The following is a 22,057-nucleotide window of genomic DNA, read 5'->3' as shown; positions in this document are numbered from 1 at the left end:
AGGCCCTTTAATGGGAGATTTGCCTTGTGCCACGTAACAGCAGTACAGTTCTCCCACCCCTCCTCAATCTGAAACCGGTTACATCAACAAAAATCATGTGTAATCTTGTTAAGTCACCTGCATCTTATATTTTAAGACAGGGTGCAACAGATGGTTAAAAGTTTGCTTTAAAGTGGTATGTCTATTAAAACATTAAAACAAGCCAGGTTACTTGGTGACAGTTCCCTGTGGCAGGAATTTGCTTCATTGAAGTAAAGTGGAAGGAAACCAGACTTCAGAAAACCTTCATTATCGTGTTCAAGTGCCTCATATTAGAGTGCTGCCGTTCACAAAAGTCCTCTCGAAAGGAACGGGCTGTTAGCACGTTTTCCTACAGAAGGAGTCTGTTAGCAAGATGGGTGCTGGTGTGAGTCACAACTGGTACACTGTATAGGGCTGTCAATTGCAATTATTTTCTGCAAATTTGAGTTCTTCCCCCTGCCAGTTGCTCTCTAAACTTCCAGTTTCAAAATTCACTTTTTTTTTTTTTTTTTTTTTTTTTTCTTGGCTTGTCCTAAACTATGTCAATTTGAAGGCTGGCTTTTGGGGGCTTTTTGAGTTTATATGTTTTTCTAGCTGTATTTGTGTAGGTCAAAGATTTTTCCAAGTCTGTTCTCTTTCTGAGTGGTGACTCTCCCAAGACAGTAAATACAAGGTTTTTATAGACTTGTTTTCATTAAGTTTTAGTCATCTGAAATTATTTAGGAGAAAGGTGACCATTGTCAGTACAATTCACTGGATGCAAATCATAAAATTCAAAGGCAGATAGCTTCAGTCAAGTTATGCTTTGAATAGTATCACCGAATGCAAGACCGAGCAAATGGAAGACAGGTAGGAAAGAGTCTTCAGGAGCATGCAATTTCTCCCCCACTTCATGTGATTCACTGAGCTCAAAAGATTCTGACGTGCTTCTTCTGAAAATCATGGCATTTCTCTGAATGTTGCTGTCATTCTCTCCAGCTATAGGTCCTAACTTCTGATTCATCTTCTGAATTTTTGACTTTATCCCTTTGAAGAGCAAAATTACTTGATAGAAAGAGGGTGATGCAACTGGTTGAACAAGAGCCAGCCAATCCACCCAGTGAAACCCAAGAGGAAATACATGGCTGATGATAAGTGTGAAAAGTGACTTGCAGGGATTTTCTTCCCCTTACCCACACCGGGTAGCAAAGAGGACCAAACACAGCTGTTGAACTTCCAGCAAAAAAAAAGAGCCTTCAGTTTTCAGGCAGGAAGGGACATTGTCTCCATCCACACTGATGAGTTTGCGAGGAGGGAGACAAATGCATCCCATAGAAGGGTGCTCTGTGGTGCTCGGTCAGCCTTCACAGAGAAGCAACCTTCCCGAGAAGCCAGAACCGCTTTACAGTCAGTGGTGGTTCCTTGTAGAACAAACAAGATGAGACAGGCTGGAGAAGTGAACTGCTGCCTTTGGTACCCGTACTCAAATGAGTCAGTGCCCCAGGCCCTTCAGCTCCCTTTCCTTCCTCTGCTCCCATCACCGCTCCGCGGGCAAAGTGAAGGTGAGGGTTCAGGGCATGGCAGGACAGGGCAACCCACGGGCTCTGCCGTTCCGTGCCGTGCCGTGCCTTGCCGTGCCGGGGAGGGCGGCAGCAGCGGGGAAGCCCGGCCGGCGCCTCCCGGCACAAGTGCACGGCAGCGCCCCGGGCTGCGCTCCTTGCCCCGCACCTCCCTGCTTTCGGGACTCGGCTTTTCGGCAGGGAGGGGGTTACCTTTCTTTAGCAAGGTCCCGTCCCTTGCCAGGGAAACTTTCTTACGTGCCTGTTGCGTGAGAGGCAACTGGTTGCGCTCGCTGAAGTGCGAAGAGTGTTTGGCTTCTCCCGCACCAGCCTCCTCCTCCGTCTCCCCCCCCCCCCCCCCCGCCCCTCCCCCCCCGTTTTGCCCCGAGTTGGGTTTTTTTGGTGTGTGGAAAGGGGGGGGGGGGGGAGGCTGGGGGGGTAGGGGGGGGAGACGACGACTTGTAGGGGGGATGTCCTGGTTTTGCCAGAGGAACAGTGCAAAAGGGGAACCTCGGCTCGGAGAAGGGACGAGAATAAATAAATAAGGAGCGGCCATAAAATAAAGGTAGCGGCATATCCCGGCAGCTACGAGAAGGTGAGTGTCTCCCTCCCGCCCCTCAGAGGTGCCGGGAGCCGCTTCGCTGTCGCATGTGCCCGTGTCCGTGCGGATGGGTGTGAGCGTGTGCTTGCGTTTAGATCTCATTTAGCATTGTTTTCCGACAAAACAAAACGTTGCCGCGAAACAAGCGCCGTGGGAAGGGGCCGCGGAGCCGGCTCGGGCTGTGGCCCCGGGCACCGGGCGAGCCGAACTGCAGAAATCCGCCCTCCGGTGCGAGCCGGCTGCCTTGCTCCCCACCCGGCCGGCCTCTCCGCGGCTGCCAGCCCCTGCCGCTCCGCCCTGGCCCCCATTCCACCGCCTGCCACCGCACCGCTCCCGGCCCGAGCCTCCCGCAGCCCCCTGAGCGGGGCACGGAGAGCGGCGGAGGGCAGCCGGTCCCTACCGGGGGGGCGCCCGCTCGTCGGTAGCGCCCGGCGCTGAGCTCGCCGACAGCAGGCAAGGGGGGTGTCCGAGGGGAGCCACCGACACCATTCTCCGTGCCCAAACCCCGAGGGCTGCCGGCCGCTGATCTGCCCCCCCGGGCTGCCACCGCGGCCGAGGGGAGCAGCCCCCGCAAGGCCAGCGGGACCCCGCGCCCAGCGGTTACCGGTATCTAAAGTTTCACTCGCGTTTGTGCGAGCGCTGCTCAGCGTCAGGGAGGCGCGCCGCTGCTCTGCCGCTATCCCGCGGGCAGGACTTGGAGCGGGGCGCTCGGGGGGCCGCTGGGACCCAGCAAGTGGCGATGTGAAGTGTCTGCTGCTTGCAACGCTCCCGGGAGGCACGCCTGTCCAACCCCGGGGAGCGCCTCGGCTGGCTCGAATCTGAGCACGAAATCGTGCTAGAACAGTAAGAAAACAGTATTTTTAGTTTTCCGAGGTTTTATTTGCGGGCGTGGGGCACCAGAGAAGAATTGCTAAGACTAGAAACTGTATCCGAGGTAAACTAACCAGCAGCTTAGAACTACTGTGAGGTATGCAAAGCAAGCATCTTCTCTCACCGTGGAGTAAATATATATATATATATATTTTGGTCTGGCCTCAGTATTTGTTTGTTTAATTTTTGAAGAACATACCTTGTATTAAAGCTGGGGTTCTTTCATTGTTTCATTTCCTTAACGCTCAAAAAGCGGTTTCCTTAAATTAGCATGGGTTTGCCTTTTTCCTGCCAGTATTTCTCAAAAATGCTGCTGAGTTGCAAATGTTTGCACACCTACACTATGTATTAGATTGTGAGTAAGTGGAAATACAGATTGACGTTTCTCTCTCTTCTTCCTGTCTATTTTGACATCTAACGTTACCTGGGCTACCTCTTAAACAGTTCTTCCTGTTTTCTTTTGAAATTTCTGGTATATGCATTACCAAATGGTCTTCAATCAAATTTAACAAAACTAAAAGAGGAATATGTTGACTAACCTTTTAGGTACCTTTGTTCAGATAATGCATATGCACCTATAAATATGTATGTATGGCTATACTGCTAATAAGTTTAGTTGAAGGTTATTCTTGCAGGATTTGTGTATTACTGGCTTCGCAACACTTTTGCAGTAGAAATTTATTCTGCTTAATGGATAATGCTAATGCAACTGATAAATTCTAAACAAGGAATTTAGTGAGTACAAAACTGGTCAGTTTCCAGGTAATTGCAGTTTCCAGTTAAAATGTTTCAAACAAGGCAACTAGAAATCCAGCTATAGATAGTATCCTGTTGCATATTTTTAGCCTCTGATGCAAGCTTTCAGAGCTACTGTTTAAACTTTATGTGACTTTCATATATCACGTTCTACTTTCTAGTCCTAGAATTAATCAATGTTAAGCACTGGAACTTGGAAAACGTACCTAGTGCCATGATGAACTGGCGGAGTTGCACAATGTTCAATACAATCTTCAAGTGTTAAAATTTAAACTACTTTTTCCTCTATTAAATATGAAAGTTAATTCATAAAGAAGAGAGAAATTCCTGGAATTTCTGTCAAACACTGTAGGACGTAACTGTGAAGTTTTTATGTGTTATCTTTTTCTTTCTTGAAGGTAAGGATTTTATGAACTCGGGGTAGAACAGGTCTCCTTTTTTATAAGGAGAGTTTATTCAGCATACCTCTATATTGCAGCTGCTGATCATATTTCATAGAGCTGTTAAAGCACTTAAAACCTAAAATTAGGTACTGTCTGGTAGTAAATATTTCAAATCACTCCTTGAAGAAATAAATAAAGCGGGCTTTAAAAAGAGACATTTTCAAATCTATCATCGAACAAAAGTAATATTGCTTTGCTTTTACTCAAGATAATACAATTTCAATCTAAATCACTGTTTTCAACAGTGTGCATTTTTCTTAAGTTTTCTTCATCTCCTACACTTTTCTTGTAATTTTATACTGACTTTATTTGATATCATAGTATGCTACTTTGTTCAAGCTATGTTTACGGTGGCAACACTTATATTAACAGGTATCAAATTAACTTCTAACATACCTGTGCTTCCAGTGAGTATCCTTGTGATACCAGGAGCTGAAATGTAAGTTCCTTTGCTTCCTGTCATGAGTATTGTATGGCTTTTAATTGCAGAAGCTGTACACTTGCTTGTTTTCCAGATTTAAGATGAATTAATTTACAGATAAGTATTTGTATTTTTTTTTCTAGTTTATTTTGTTTTAATAGTGGTTTTCTATTTGTCTTTCAGTTGAACATGGTTTACTTATGAGTGGTTTACTTATTCATTCTCATTCATTTTTAGTATTGTCAGGATTTCCGAGAAGAATGCAAACACGGGAGTGTCAGACTGATAGACATCTGTTGAGCTTATCAAATGTTTTTAAAGCTTTATGAAATTTCAGCACTAAACCAGGTCTGGTAGCAGAAACACTTGTCTGCCTTAGGTCTTACTTTGTACTTGAGAATTCAATGTTATTTCTACTCTCTGATATCCATAATCTTCTTGCCATTTTGCTTGAGAAAAGCAGTGTTTATGTTGTGCAAGTGGAAGGAAAGTTTTGATACTTTTCCATCAATTAAGAGGTTTACAAGTAAACTTCTGAAATGTAGTATTAAGTTAATATGTGATATTTTCCTTTTTTATATTTAAATATTGTGTAAATGTGTGTTCAACTTAACCTTTCTGTCATTGAAAAGCGCTAATTGATCTTGCTGGCCCTGACATAATAGTATAGTTTGATATTTGAAACCATTCAGCTTTGGCATGGCCCTTTAATCACCCCTGAGATTTCAGGGCAGGGTTCTGCTGAAGGCATAAGCTGCTACTCTTTTTGAAATTAAATAAAAATGGTTATTAAAAATAAATTCTCTTTACTTGCTTTTAAAGTCAGTAGATGCTTGACCTTTCCGCTACAATGTGCAACGATATACATTAAAAACTTTCTGTTCTACTTATATGTATTAGGTGACATTTTAGATGTTACTGTATAGAAACCAGATTTTTATGAAACTTTTTTTTTTTTTTTTTTTTTTTTTTTTGGCCAAGTCCATGGTTCTGTGTTGCACTGTTACTAAATCTGTCATTAAATCAGAAGTGCTTAAAGGAACTTGGATGCACTTTGCAGTGCAAAAGAACTGATATAAGAGTGCTTATCTGTCAAGTAAAGAATAAAATTTATTTGAAAAGGCAATTAAGCTTACATTTTAGCCCACATTGTAGGTTGTAATATTGCCAGAAGGATTCCTTTCGGGATGCCTGTATTACGGGACCCGGGTGAAAAATATTTTAAAGTGGTTTCTTCTTAGCATCTCTAAGCCCAAGAAATGTGACGAATAGGTGGCTCACCCCTTGCTCTAATAATAAAAAGTAAAATTACTTTGATGATTGATTACCCTATATCAAAATGCATCACTGGGCAGTCTCACTCACAGGACTGTCTGTATGCTAGCAGTCAGATTTTTGAACAAAATGTCAAATGCTAATGGCTGTCTGAGGAATATTAATGTTTAAGTATTTTATTTTCTATTTGTTTTAAATTTCTTCATCATAAAGGAAGATTATCATAAGAAGTGATTATCTTCAGAACTTTCAGAGATTCATATCCCAGTGAAACTAGTATATATTTTGTCTTAAGCTATTACACTCAGGTACTGGACTAAATTCTGATATAGACTGTTACTACAATGAAATTTTAAAAGCCAGATTTTGGAGGTTTTCTCTGCCTAAATTTTTGTGAGGTTCTGTGTCCCTTTCCTAGAATAAAATGAATAATTGGCAATTTTTCCTTAAGCAGCTGTCCACAGAATAACATGTGTACAATGAATAACATGTGTAGGGTTGTTTAATTGTATGTAATTTAAGTGCTGTCTCTGAAGAACAGAGTCTGTCTGGGCTGACTGAATACTATGTCTCTGCACTGGGGTTGCCTCCCAGACTATGCAATTTGACTGATTCGGAGCAGCAAACTGCAAAAAGACCTCCCGTATGCAAATTATTCACTTACAGAAGACTAACTCTCACATAGGTGATAACTTTTTACTTACTTATTTAAGTTAATACATACTACGTTTTTTGGCAACATTAAAAATTTACTACTATTGCGACGTGGCTCAGTGTAACTTGACATTGTCAGCAGCGTAAAGAATTACTGCTACCTTTTTTAAAAACTAGACACAGCAAGTATTCTGCTCTTGACACAAATATAATGAAACCACAAAAACCTACATTAAAATACCATGGAGGGTCTGATTTAACCCACAAAATTAAAAGAAATACAGAGCTGAGTTTGCAACTTTTCAAATAATTCTTCTCTATGACTATGTGTATGTAACTATTGAAATCAATGCTGGTGCATGAGGTAATTGGAAACTTAGCTTGATGTTTTGTGCCAGATCCTTTGCTGTTGCAAATTGGAGTAGGAATGTTGAAATTACTGGAGCGGTCTCACATTATGCCAGATGAGTATCTAGTCCTCTATTCTTAGAGCAGTCTGTTATTTTTTCGGGTATTGTAGTATACTTTGTATGTGTGAGATCACAAGCACAGAGGACTAATCCCACAATGCTTAGAGAAAAATAGAGGGGGGCTAGGTAAAAAAGTCAAAATCATACATTCATGTTTTGCTTTTAATCCCCCCCCTCAACCCCCCCCCCCTTTAAGGCATTTTCATACTCCTGTGTTAGATTATTATTTTTTTTTTTTAGTAACACTATAAATAATCACAGAAATATCATTTACTTTAATTGTATTTGTGAAAGTGATTCTGTTAGAAATGTTGTCAATTGACTACATTCTTTTAATTCCTTTTAGGCAACTTTGTTGCTCATGAAAGTGAACAGCAGGATTACATTTACTCAGGGACATTTCATGAATGCTAAGTCTATTCAATGAAAGGTGTGAAGTCAGTTTAACATGTTAAATCCCACCTGGATGTTCCTTTTATTTACTGCAGTATATTCCCAGAGAACTGCAGAAAATGAAGGTCACCGTGCTCCCACATGAGAGCAGCTAAACAGCACTCAGTAAGCTTCAGCCTATGCATACTGACGTCACACTATATGTGAGGTCTTTCTTCCAACTCTCCTGAGTGTCCCAGCGCAGACATGGTTTCACAAAAACAGGCACAGCTCAGACAGATTATGCACATTTCCCCTGCCAAGTTCTAGCAGTACAGCTCAGACTCAGCCTAATGTTTCTGTTCTGGTCTTCTTAATACAGAGAGCTAGGGAGCTGGAAACTAATGGGACTGAACAGCACAGAGGTTTTACAAACTGAGTAATGGTATTCTGGGAAAGGGTCTCCAAAATAAAATTTTCAGGTTACCCTGAGGCAAGATTTGGAACTGTGGTAGGTTTCCAGATTGGAAAGATTCAAATGCTTTTCCACTGAGCCATCCCACATGTCTTTCCCCCCCCCCCCCCCACAACCCTAATCTAGTGTGGTGAAAGGAGCTGTAGTAATGTTCATGTTAATTTGGTTATTGCACCTTCTGAGAAGCAATTTTTTGTTCAAAGCATCATCTAAATGCTGAGCTTGCCATGCAGCAGTATTGCTGGTAGTCAGCTGCAATGAGAAGAATAGCATCTTTCACCTGAAATGGCCAGCTGTGAATTTCATAAACATTTCTGGTAGCTATTTAGATCTGATTTGGCTTGTTTTCCAATTCTGTGATTAAACTATAGTCTAATTTCTCCAAGGACCAACTGAGCAGTCAGCAGATTTTTGGTTTAAGACACAAATGAAACAGAAGTAGTTTAATCCTTGACAGTTGTGAAACTACCCTGCTTCTTGTAGTCTTAGATCTACATTCAGGGAGTCCATGATTTCAACTGTAGCTGAAGAGATGCTGTCAAATCAGGACTAAGACTCCAGTAGATAGACTGTAGGGTCTGTAGGAAGAGGACCATCTTTTTCCTTTATTTTCATGGTGCCAGTTCACTAGGGATCTTGGTTGGTTGGTACAAGCGGTGATACCAGTAAGCTGCAACTAGTTCATGCATGTGGCTGACTGTACCTGGTTTCTATTTCTATCCATTTTCTCTGGCAGAGCACAGAAGAGTGTGAAGCTGTGGTTTCTCATTTGGTGGCAGTGCTTCTTAAGCAGCCGTTACCCCTCCTCTGCCGGCCACTCGTTTAAGCTGGATCCGTTCCTCACTGTGGTTCACAAACAGCTGTGCTGGCACGATGCAAAGGTCGGAATGAGTGGCAGCACCCACGCTGCTGAAACTGGCACTGGTGCTGCAGAAATACTTGTGGAACCACAGCCTTGGTTACCTAATCTGCCACCTCTATTAACTGAAGTGCGGGGTCAAGTCTGTGGAATAGGTGGAATTTTTCAGAATGAAAACATTGTCTATATAAATGATCCCTTGATACTTAACCAAGAGTTGTTGTAAATGTGTTCTTTTGCTAAAATTGAAGTTGCTGCAAATAATTTGCTATACGTGCGGGTTAAAATAATGGAGAAAGTTAAGGTATCTTTGAAGGGGATAACTGTGATGTTCTCAGAGGAATGCAGGAGATCAGGTGTGACACCAGAATACATAAACTTTCCAGGTCTAGACACTGGTGCACAAAAGCTGTGCTCACAAGGGACAGGCAGAACATAACTGCACTAGCAGGAAACCATCATCTCCAAAGCCTATAGCACTCACAGCTGGTGGTGTTCTTTTACCACTATTCCTGTGGAAAGAGGTTGAATAATTTCTAAAATATGGCCATTACTTAGCTGTCACTGTAGACAAGTGCTTAATTTATGGCAATGATTTTTTATTAGTCTCCACTGTCACAAAGTATTAACTTACATGCTATCACGTTCCAAATGCCTTTTGTAAGTTGTTCACATATAACACTGAAATGCGCATAGTATACTGCATCACAGGCTTATGAAAGCTTGATCATGCCAAACTAGCAATATTATTTTTGATGTGAGTACAAGTTCTAGAGATAAGAGTGGTGATGTAATACAGTTCTGTAAGGTTTTTGACTTGACATGACTTTTTGCTTAATAAACTTGAAGGATAAAAAACCAACTCAACATAAATGAAACGGATTAAAAAGCAAATTAAATATAGACCTCAAAAATACTTACTCACTAATGACTCTTTAAGGAGGGCACAGAGTCTTTCAGGGGTTAGTCATCAAATCAAAACTAATTACTGTTTTACAGGTGGTACAAAAACTAGTAAGATTGTGAGAAGTAGTATCTTTTATTAGATTATTTACTGACCTAAGAGAGAATTTCTTGCAAAATATGTTGTACTTCTGTCAATAGACTAATAACTGCAGTACTGCTACTACAAAGGTTGAGGGAAGAGTAAACAACAAAGAGAGAAGAGTGCTGATAGAATCTTCTAGCTTGCTGAGTAAACTCAGAACAAGCAGACAGTTTGTGCTTCAGTATAAATCAGTGGTTTATTTAAATAGAAGAAACACACAAACAAACAAACAAAAACCCTAGAGGCCATAGCAAATGATCAGATTAGTGTCATAGACAAAAAAGGAATGATAATTATTTAAACTGCATAGAGCAAGAGAAGGGACATCATCTGCATAGGTAGTATGGGTACATCTACTGTTGGAGAGCTGCAATCTCTTCTAGCTTTAGAAAGGAAGCTAGAAAAAATGGAGAAGACCATAGAAATAATTAAACAATTCAACAGCATGTCTTCCAGTGAACTATCATAATTTGACCACAACTAGTAAAAATCTAAGTAGGGAAAAGGCAGTCAAAAATGTAGACTGCATGGCACTTTTAATATTGTTTTTAACATTTTCTTTGTGGTGTAAAAAGATGGAACATAAGAATTTTTCTCCTTTTCATTCATTGTTTTCTGATTGCTTCATTTTAATTTGACAGGCTTGGTGCTGCTGTTGAGATTGGATGAGTAGTGATTGTCCTTACCTTGGGTATGAAAACACCCAAGGTGGGTACAGGAGCAACTGGGGGGATGCTGCCCCCTGGGAGGGATGGGCGAGCTGCCTGCTCCTTCCTGCACCCAGGTGTTTTGAGGAAGCCTAGCTATTGTCTGGACTTCTATAGCTAGCATCGCATACTCATTGAAGCATGTGACTGGTGAATACAGCATTGAAAGCATGGCATAACTTTCAAAAACAAATAAGATGCAGAGATAGTATACTGTCACAGCTTTCATTTTAACAAATGATTGGATTCTCTGGGTTAGTTTGACGTGTAAAACTGCTGATTGCTTTTACTGGAGGATGTGCTTCTTTTTAAGTCCTCCCAAATTCTAAATTATAAATATGGTTTCTGTTTTAAAAATAATCTTAATTGTTAACTTATGCTATTTCTGTGTCACAAGATTATTTATTTACTTTTTTTTATTTATTAAATGTGTGAGAGGTAAATAAGAGATCTTTTGGGGAGAGGAAATCAAAAATAATTAATATTTTCAAGTTGACAGTGTCTCATTAAATATTCTGGCTGACCGAACATAGCTTTTTCTTTCTGTTTTCAGTGGCTTGTTTATAAAGAATTGAAATGTTTTATTTGGTTCGTTTTCAGCTACTTTCTTCAAAAAAGAGAGGCAAAATGTCTCAGAAATTAGCAAAAACAGGCTATGTAGTAAAAAATGAAATCTTCCCCTAAAAAAAAACCCTAGTTGTTAAAAACATTGAAATGGCCAGCGGGTAGGAATATATATATATTTATATATGTATATTTTAATTAAATTTATAAAAGAGTATTCATGTATGTGTGGCATTGTTGCATTATTTATTATTATTATTTTATTATTATTATTATTTTCCCCTGAGGATCATCTTTCCTTTTAGTAAGGTTTGTGTGGTTTTGAACTCTGATAAGTTTGAAAACACTCCATGTAATTTTTTTGCAGACCAATTTTCCTTTATTTTTAGGGGAACGCAGTGGGGTTCTTGATCAGATTTGTTTACAAATTGAGTCCAGCAGCAGTCTTCACATTTGTTTTATTTATTTCTGGCTGAAATAACCTGTAATTGATTAATCTGGAATAGAGTCAAAAGAGGTCTGTGTAGCTGCATGCTTTATCTAACTGTTGGGAAGCCCCCAAGCATGAGGGGATTCGCAGCTCTGTTTTCAATCTTGGCAATTTCGCAGCATATTGTGAACTGTTAGGATAAGGGAGGAATGGCCAAGTTATAATTCCACACTACTAACGTTTGAATGCTAGTCCTTGATATATGTTACACAAGTGTGGGATGGGAGTGGTAGGAAGAGCATGGAAGTCATTCTGAGATGTGTTTGGGTATCAGACTTGTACCCAGCTTTGCAAGACAAATAAATGCTGCACTGAAACATTAGTTTACCAAAAGTAAATGCGACAACATATTTGCAGATGTTTTGCCAAGAAATCTTTCAATTTTCTTGACTTTTTACTTGTTTTCTTCTATGATAATAACGGGACAGCAGGTTGATATATCATCATGGACCATTGCAGTCTCTTACCTGTTTACTTCCATAACTGATGAAGAGACCTCTTGGTCTATGTTGCCATGCCTTTTTGTCTTGAGGGTTGCTTTTAACCAGTAACAAATGGTTTTGTTTGAGGTGCTTCCTACTCAGAAATATCTGATACGGAAAAAAATCATGAGCTGATTTTTTCTTGAATAAAATATCCATGATAACTGCACAAGCAGTGTTCTCCTTCAGGAAACTCAGTTTAAGGAAGAAAACTGCACTGAATTGACAATGGTACAAATGTTCACCAAAGGCCATGCAGAATTTACATGACTGTGTGTAACAAATTCATAGTGACTGGCATGAAAGCCAATTATTTGACTGGAATTTTGAGAAGTTTTCAGTGTATCACAGTTTGGTGGCATGAATTTTGTCTGTTTCAATGACTCTGTTTAATATCTGGCATGAATTCACATGCTCAGAAAGCAAGATATTAAAAAATAGCACATTATGTCCTAGTTAGAGCTGTGTAATTTTTAAGAAGAGGGAGGAGATAAAAGGAAAGTAGATGAATATAGAGCTATAAACACCTAATTAGTGTCAAAGCCCTCTCCCCTGTTCTTAACATTCATGAAAACTCAGAGTGGATAATTTTGTTGTTTCAGGATGTGGAAATGGCTGAGTTGTGTTATTTGGACCAACCAAACACCCTTTCATTTCCAGCAGTAATACTGAGCAGACCTTGGATTCCCTGTTAATCTGAGCCTCAGGGTTATTGTTATCCTATCACAGAAACCTAGATTTGATTGTTACTTCCTTTGGTTTTGTGCTGATAATATCTGGCATTGAACCTTGAAACTTACTAATTTGGTTGTATGGTTTTTTATAGAATAGAATATATGTTGTATATCCAGCGTAGACATGTGCACAGTCTTCTGCACATGCATGCCACGTAGAGTGGAAGAACAAGAATGGTGAGCAGGTCCTGAGGTGTTCCTACATGTCTTCCTCCACCCAGCCAGTAAACAGACACCCATGCAGTTGGGTCTGAGGTGAGGTCTTGGTGTCACAGAGGAAGTGGCCACGCTCATTATTTGTTCCTCAGTAAGTCCTGCAGACCCCTCCCCTGTCCCCTTCATGCAGCCCAGCAACTGGGAGGTGCGTGTGGGCACTCTTCCCTTCCCCAAAGCCTACTCAGGTTGTGCAAGTTGCTGTATGAATTCCTGGTGTACTTTTGATAACTAAAAAAAAAAAAAAAAAAAAAAAAAAAAAAAAAAAAAAAAGGAATAACAACGCGACTTCTGTATTTAAGCATTCCAACAGTAAATGTGAATTGCTGCAGTCCCAGCAGGATGTAGAGCCTAGCCAAGAAGCTTTGCCTCCACCAGGGGCCGCTGGACGTACCCAGAGCTAAAATAAGCTGTGGCCTGGGCATGGTGTGTAAGGCTGACCACCTGCTGCGGGCCAGGGCTTCTGACAGAGGGGTATCAGGGCTTTGGGGATCGCTCGTGGTTGGAGACATGTCCAGCTGGGGGCCAGGCCTCTAAGAGAGGCACGTCAGGGCTTTGGAGGTCACTCATAGATGGGGTTGTGTAGCCAGCTGGGGACCAGGGCTTTGGGGGTCACTCATGCCCTGGGCATGCTACAGGGAGTGCTACAGGAAAACTTCAAAACTTCTCTAAGGGTAAAATTCTCAATTTCAGCAAAGCAAAAATTGACTGAAACCACGGGGGTCCAAAGAGGCCCTTATCCTCTAGAGATGAAGGCCTTAGGGGAAAAAAAATAAAAAAAAAATTAGAAGGGATGGAAAGAAAGGCATTCCATATTTCTCTTAATTCCCTAGATTGTGGAGAATGGTTTGTTTTTTAACACAAGAGATTTCTGGGAGGCTCATTTCACCCACCTTGATTTAAGGTGATGGGACCAGTTACCTCAGCTAAGCCTTTAGCAATATTTCAAAGCCACTTCTACCTCCTGCAAGGATCCTTCTGATAAAAAGGAATGCAGAAATAAAAATGTGAGAGCTAAAATAAATAAATAAATATACTATATACACTGTATATATTTCTCTCCACCTGGCAGCTTTCCTCAGAAAAGCAATATGTATTTAGATCCTACTGTCAGGATGGCTTTGCATGCCTTTTTATCTCTTTATTAGATTTATATTTAAAGTTTGTTAATCATTTGCTCTCCCTTGAAGTTAGATACAAATGATAATATTTCTTACTTTTTTTTTTTTTTTTTTTTTTTTTTTTTTTCCGCTGAAGAATTGTTTCAATTAAAGTTGACATTCCTTGCAAGAGGATACAGCATAAGAGAAAACACAGAAGCCTGCAAAACTAAAAAATAGTTAACCATGGGAAATATATCAAGTAACATCTTTTCAGAAATTATGTTAGGAGCTGAAATTTCATTTTGCCTTACAACATAAGAAGGCTGATCTACTCTCTTTTTCTATGAAAACAAGGACAGACAATGATCTCCAGTTTTCAGAAAGCCTTAATGTTATAATTTCATTTATTTTAAATGTGTTAAATTAGTACACTTTTTCTTATTGGCTTGTCTGTTAACAGTGAATTTTGAAGAAAGCTTGGTTATAAAGCACACCACTGTTATTTCTCATCTGGAGCATGGATCTTTGTTCTTTTCCAAATGTGATACTAATAGAGACTGAGAAAGCAGCATGTTTTTACTGTAAGAAATTTTTTTTTTTTTTTTTTTTTTTAGCTATAGCTGTAGGCTAAGTTGATATTCTATTAAATCAGGATTCAGTTTCCTTTTCTCATAGTTCATTTTAGGTCCTATTTTATCTTATTTCAGAGCAGACTGCAGGTGATATGCATGCAGACAGCTAGAGTAAAAAATGCTTTCCAGGCAGGAAATGCTTGAATGTTAGGCAGTGGCTGTACCATCTCTCTTGTTCTTTTCAATAAATTAATTTCTTGAGGAAAAAAAATGATCATGAAATCATCTAATTTAGTGAGATCACAGTGCATATGCACCAGTTTCTTGCACTGATTCTGGAGCAATTAATTTCCTTGTGGTCTTCATGCATAACCTTTCATAGTGCCATATTTTAGGAATGTTCCTCCTCAGATGTTTTGTAGCAAAGGCACAAAAAAAAAGACAGAGGCTTGCCTGGCATATCTTCAGTTTCAGTCATAAGCACTATGTACTTCTTCTATCACAGGTTTCTGAAGTAGAGAACTATAAAATGAGAAGATATTCTGTTTGTGAACACTTGTCACTTAACATTTTGACTCTTAGCCAGTCCGTGACCATGACAGAAATGGTTCTTTGCAGCTACAAATTAACTACAGCAGCATCCTTTCTGTTTATTCTCTAGACTTATTATTAACACACTTTATAATGTATAAGCAATATAATAAACTTGACTGGTATTGTACAGCTCCTTTACTATACAACCAGAGCATAACCATGATATAACCTCAATATAGGTTACCTCAAAGTAGGTGTTGTGCAGTTGAAAAAGAATGAAAAGAATCTGACAATGTCCCCAGTGTGGGATTCTCATTCAAAAAAATATTGATGTGGTAGAAACTGAGGACCCTTCCCCCCAGTTATTTTTTCTTGCTCCTTTTAGGCTAAGGTGAAAGGAACTAATATTTTCTTCTGATTGCCAAGATCCTCTTCCAGATGAGGGACTCTTGTTGGAACACCATTACCCCATCTGGCTGAATGGACAGCCTGAAGCAGGCTCAGGGACTCTTGGGAAATGCCTCATGCTTTAAGAATGTTTTTTTACCTGTGAGTTCCCAAGCTTCACATTCTGTTTTGAGCTTGGGAAAGTTGCAAGACATGAGTTTTTTCCACATCTCCTATGAAATAAAATTGCCTCCGTCAATTGTTTATTTGTTGCAATCCCAATTTTCTGTTGAATAAAAGCCTGAATAAATCATTGTTAGGGGAAAAAGACTGTGTCCTTGCGGTCTTACATTTTCAGTCATTTACAAAGTGGTATGCCACGAAGTGGCATGATCCTTGCATAGAGGTTTTTTTTTGTTTGTTTGTTTGTTTTTGTTTTGTTTTTTGCTTATGGGTGTATCTTTGGGAAGAAACACATGTTTCTCCTCATGGTGGAGCCCTGGAAGTTACAGTTTAAATTTGATGAAGTGTTTTATTCCCCCAGATAAAAATAAATAAATAAATAATTATATTTAAATGCATTTGTTGATGAGGAAAGTCAGGAATCCTTCTAATTAAGACATTTCTTAGAAAGGTAAAATTTTTATCTGGGAGCATAAAACACTTCATCAGTTTTAAAGCCACATCTGTAAGGACTGGATCAAGAGCAGAAACAGACATTTTTCTTCATTCTGGCTTGTCTGTGAGTTTGAGACTTTTAACAACAGTTTTTAAAATAGTTAAAAACAGTTAGAAACACTTGCAGTATAACAGGGATAAGAGTGCCCTCCCTCCCTCTGTTTTTAATCTGGTTCTCTTGATGGGATAAACTACAAGGTTGAATTGGTAACTGGATTATTGCCTCATAAAACAGCACGAGGTTACTATTATCCTTTAATTTTATATCTTTATTAGGGAGTAATGTTGGTCTTATTTAAATCACTGACTTCTCTAATGGTTTTTCTCCTCTTTTACAAATTTATAAAACTAAACCCTAAAGGATTTGGTCTAAGTGCAATTGGAATAACTGCCATTATAAAAATCATTGTGTTAGCAGTTGGTTATAATCAGCAGCTTTAGCTGGGCTCAAAATGTAGTAGGATTTAGCTGTTGATATCTTAGACCATTAGGTAGAGTGCTGATAAAACTGTAAGTCTGAATTTTCTTTTATTTATTTTTTTTTAAAAAAGCTTAATTTCCAGTAATAGAGTATTTGAATTTTGAGTCAGTGGGAAGATGAGCAACAGAGCCCTGAAAATGATTATACTATTGCATGCTTGTGGGAAGATATATTTAACACATGGTCTATTTATGCAAAGGTTAAAACAAGCTTGTCTTGCAATTCAGTGAAGTCATTTAAAAAATTCGTGAAGCTCAGCCTTTTTTAGAAGAAGGCTGATATAAGTGGCATATTTAATGATGCATTGCAGTGGGATAAGTCCACTTGAATTCTGGGACACAGCTTACACATTGTAGGTGAGACAAGGGTTCTTAATTGTAAAACTCCTGTTGGACTTACATGGTCAGGATTTATTTAAAATATTGTTAAACTTTATTTTTTAAGGAAAAAGGTGGCATGCATCCATTGATTTCAGTGTGCTTTGGTTAAGCTCATGATTACAATGGAAAGAAATGTGAATATGGCTGTCTGTTATGGTGTGGTTCTGTAGCTGGCTTTCATAAAGAAAGTGAGGGATCAGTCACCATCTATGAGCAACATTCAGGCAGAACATTTTCTGTTTGAATGCAATCCAGGTACTGACTTGCAGTCAGTGAACTTCAAAACTGGTCAAACAATTTGTTCTGAATATTTTATTTTACTATTGAGTGCTTGACCATTTTTTTTTTTTTTCCTGCAGGCAATCTTACTAATGCAATAACGTACACAAACTTCAAACTCCTAATTAAATTAAAACAGATTTTATGTTTAAGTTCTTTGTGGAATATTTTAGCATTGGTTGTGAAAATTCACCTTTGTGTTTGGAATTGCCTTCTTTGGCAGGAGCTGATGACTAATGGCCTTCTACAGGAAATCCCATATAGAACTGCTTTCTTTCAAAATATCCATTGTTCTCTCTAGTCTCCAATCTTAAATATGCCTATACTTAGCATTTAAAAGAAAGCTTTCAATTCCCTTTTTGTCTCAGCTGGACAAAGAGAACAGAATTTTTTACAAATACAAGGGTGTTGGCTCTCAAAGCCAAAAACTATGGGAGGTGGTTACCATTGTGGTGAAGGCATCTTGGGCGAAGATGTCCGTGTCTTGAATCCTTTTGAAACTGAGAGGAGATTGAAGCCATTTTGAAAGACAGAAGTTCTTTGCAGCTTTCTCTTAAGGTGAAACACATACCACAGGATTTACTTACAGCTGGTCTTTTCCTTATGCAAATAAATGGCAAACTTAATGAAATGCTGATTAAACTTTTTCTGAAACGTAGACAAGAGGGAAGGAAAACAGGAACATGTAATCCAGGATTTATGGGAAACTGGAAAGAAAATAGATTGGGGTTCTAACTCTGTATGTGTGTGTGTTCTAGAAAATATCTAGTGCAAAACACAAGGAAATCTGGAGAGTTAACACTTTGAGGATGGAGATATGGAAGAGGCACTTCAGACCAAGAGGAGGGGTGTTCACAGGTGAATGTAGAGAAATGCATGGAGATATGGGTGGAATGCTCTGGAGCTCCAGTGCATGCAGACAGAGCTATAAATCATTTAAGCTCAGATAAGTAATGGTTTCAATTATGCAGGCTGGAGATAGCATAAGGTATAAGCACTTACTGGTTGAATTTAATTCCAAGATGGATAGATAATATGTTTATGTTATTAGAAATACTCCCAATAACTCCCAATTTCTTGGAGCACCTTGTTGATAAAAAAAATCCAGGTAATCTCAGGTGGTTTGGGCTGCTTAATTTATGCATTTGCATACCACGATGTGTTTTCTTTTGAATGTAACACTAGGTTTGATTTATACTTTTATGATTATTTATATATAAAATATCCCTGGCACATTTTTATTTTTATTTTTAATTATGAAAAGTGTTTGTTATTCTGAAGTGGATCTTTTTCTGAGAATGGAGGTTGTAATATAATTGTGTGTCTTTGTGGTTAAGGTTACCGTAATCATTGCTATGCAGAATTCTTAGCATTGCCATATTTAAGATCTCAATATCTGATGATAGTGATTCACCCTATGAGATTAGGCATAGACATGGTAGACAATTAGGCTGATGTCTATCATTTAGCACATTGCAGGGAGCTGCTTGTTATAATCCACTTTGTGTATTTTATTTAATCCTAAAGGAATTTAATGGACCTTAGAGAGGGGACTTCATGCTGATAATTGCATAATAACCTTTTTCTGCCAGACACTTCATGACTAAGAGGTTATCATTAAATGTGTATTAAGCCATTTTGTTCTATGTTCTATAATTGTCTCTCTAATATGTTCTCCCAAGGGTTATCTTTTGTTGTCTACTTAAACAGCTGCCTGTATTAAACATTTTAGCTTTTCTATTGGCTTGTTTTCATGGCTATTTTTTCATCTAGGAGTGAAAGAGTCATTACTTAAATGTGTTTCTCTATGTGTCTGTGTATTTTAGATAGCTTCCCAAAACAATACTGGAGGCACTGAAACATTTTATATGAAATGATGCTTTGTAGAAGTCAATGGGAAAGTTGCTGCAGATTTTAGTGGAACCACAGCCTCAGTTAGGGTGTTTGTTTATTGCAGATTTGCATTAGAAGCAATGGGCCATGGACTAACATGTTAAATTTTTATCTCCTCTTTAATTTAGACCAGTGAGCTGTAAATTGAAGGGAAGATAATTTCTGCTTGTGGTGGAAAAGAAAGGTGAACAACCTCCATGGAAGACTCTCAGGATCTAAGTGAACAGGCAGTAAGTACAAATGCTGTTAAAGTTAATGGAATAGATTGAACTCTGTTCAAATTGTGTATGGAGGGATTTTACTTCCAAATTTGAGAATTATAGTAAAATCTGGCAATCTTACTAGTAAGATCTTACTAGAAAGTAAGGTAGTATCTTACTCAGATAGTAAAAATTTTGAGACTCTGGATTCAACTATTTTCTTAGTTCATAAATGAAAAGAGTGGTTTTAATCTTGCCTTTTACTTACTGGAAGATCACAGTTATACAGGATTTTGCAGAACTAGATTTGTTGGAGAGTTGATGAATATAATTGATGTACACTGAGAGAAAATAAACTATTGCACAGTGGAATGTCTTGTTCAAATAACTGTATGTAAATGTATATCCATAGTGGCCTGCCAGTTTTGCTGAAGTGTTACCAAAAACATGAACAAGAAATGTCAGGTGAATGACTGTTGCAAATGATGTACATGAGTTCTTCTAGAGCTCTCTTGGCTTTCAAGAGGATTGTGAGAACTGAAACTGTATCTTCCCATCCCGTGTCACAGGGAGATGCCCTTTGTCACTGATGAAATTGCTGGGAAAAATTGGGTGGACGTTTCTTCTACATCTTTTCTAATTTTTCCTTTCCGTAAAGGATGTGGTCTCCAGACTTCCTTAGCCACCAGGCTGCAGTTCTGAGGAGGCAGTGTTCTCTGATCAAATTTAAACTTGGCTGGGCTTGCCATCCAAAGTATTGGCTTTGTTTTTAACATCTTAATTTGTAGCGGTCACGGTGCTGGCAGATTTTGTGAGCACCATGTTCCCCATGAGTCTCAGCTTGGGTTCGGTGTAGTAAAGATCAATAAAGGGATTTCATATTTCTATTTCTGACATGCTGAAAGAGGTTATCCATGTAATAAACTAGTTTTAATATCTTTTTTATAGCAAAGACTTTTATATGTAACACAAGTGCAAGGAACTGAGAAGAGCTTGTGCGTGTTTTTAAAATGCCAGTAATTTTCTTTAATAAGAAGTACTTTGCTCCTGACTGGGTAGTTCCTATCTGAGACTTTATCTTGGACTAGAATTTTATAGCTTATTTAAAATGGGACAGAACTGGAAAGTCTTAATAGCATCTTAAGTCACTGTGGTGGCACTATTCAGGACAGCTGCATGTATTTATGTACTTAAATAGTTCCCAACCAAAACTTTAGAGCATGTAAAAACTACATGGCTTCATAATTTAATAAATTTTTATAAAGATCATAAAAGATTAAACAGAAGTTCTCTCATAGTCTGTGAAACAATTATTATGTGCAATACACATAGTATGGTTATTAATGGGAAGTAGATGAGCCAGTTTAGCTTAGTGCAAAAATGTGTTTTCATAGCAGTTAAAATATTTTTGCACCACTGGATGCCTGATAAATGCATACTTGAATAGACATTTTATTGCCTTATTGTAGTCTAATCTCTAGTATTTTTCATAGTTATGACATAGTTTTATGCTAATGTGAGAACAGTTTTGCAGATTAAAATTTGGGGTGACATATATGCTATATGGCATATGGATAGCAAATACTACTGTTAGTTTCACAGAAAGTACTGATCTAAGGCAGAAGTTTATTTTTCTACCTCTTTGCTGAACAGTGGCAGAATTTCAACATAATGGGTGGGAAGTTTCCCATTTCATCATCACCTTCCTCTTAAGTGTGCACCCAGACTAAGGTCTAGTCCAGGTGTTGGAGGCTATCCTGAGAAAAGCAATTGCAGTGTGAAGCCTGTCTACCTACAGCAGATACTGATTTCCCCAATTCATAAGCCTTTTCACTGTTGTATTATAGTTGAACTCTTCTCACAGCCAAGTTTTGAAAAAGAAAATAGTGTTTCTGGCTTAGTTCTTTAAAAGCCACAGGGCAAGACTGGAGATTCCAGGTAGAAGGAGGCATTCTCCAGCTCAGGCTTTGGTGGCTTAAGCTCCAGGAAAATATCAGATGTATATGCTACACCCCTTCTTCTTGTACTGCAATGGCATTTTGTAGTGGTTAGTGTGTTTCATACTGGTTAGCTCTAGGCAGCCACTGTTCATCATGCAGAATTTCTGGTTTTTAACAAGTCCAGGGAATCTAGGCATTTAATTTTGGCTTCAGGATTTCTCTCTGGGAGCTAGGTGCATAAGATTTAGATCATGGAAATTCTAGGCGCTTAAGGGTCCAGCCTCTGCTGCAAGCGCATTAGATTGTGTGAATAAGCATGAATGCAAGACCTGTGTTCAAACTTGTGCTGGCATCTTGCCCTGAATATTCTAGTCCATAATTACTTGAAAGACTGCCTGTCTCTGCAACTGAGATAGTTTAGAAGGTGCTTGCTGTTAGATAATATGTTTGATGGACAGATGAGTTTTCTGAATAGAGAGATTTCTTTATTGAATTAATTTCCCTGAGCAGTCTGTTAAGAGCCTTTCATTCTTGGTAAAGGAGTCCAGACACAATTACTTGGAATAGTTAAATAAAGAGGCTGATTTTCAAGTTTAATTTTAAAGAAAGGAAATTAT

At 38.9% G+C, this 22,057-nt stretch overlaps 1 protein-coding gene across 16 annotated transcripts in view; it reads left to right on the top strand.

Annotated features, from left to right (window-relative positions):
• The first annotated feature begins 1,998 nt into the window (after positions 1-1,998).
• Positions 1,999-22,057, top strand: part of EYA4 (EYA transcriptional coactivator and phosphatase 4) — a 155,250-nt gene continuing 135,191 nt past the window's right edge. For 14 of the 16 annotated variants that reach the window (XM_035321468.1, XM_035321469.1, XM_035321465.1 and 11 more), the window contains exons 1-2: positions 1,999-2,154; positions 19,429-19,530. In XM_035321468.1, the coding sequence (XP_035177359.1) occupies positions 19,498-19,530 (33 nt within the window). In that variant the 5' untranslated portion in view covers positions 1,999-2,154; positions 19,429-19,497. Of the gene's footprint in view, positions 2,155-2,640; positions 3,004-3,076; positions 3,128-19,428; positions 19,531-22,057 lie in introns of those variants that run through there. The other 2 variants (XM_035321452.1, XM_035321453.1) reach the window with 2 other exon arrangements.

The sequence above is a fragment of the Oxyura jamaicensis genome, chromosome 3 (genome assembly GCF_011077185.1).
Source record: "Oxyura jamaicensis isolate SHBP4307 breed ruddy duck chromosome 3, BPBGC_Ojam_1.0, whole genome shotgun sequence".
Lineage (NCBI taxonomy): Eukaryota > Metazoa > Chordata > Aves > Anseriformes > Anatidae > Oxyura > Oxyura jamaicensis.
Note: the sequence above shows the minus strand (reverse complement) of the source record. Positions and strands in the feature narration are given on the sequence as shown.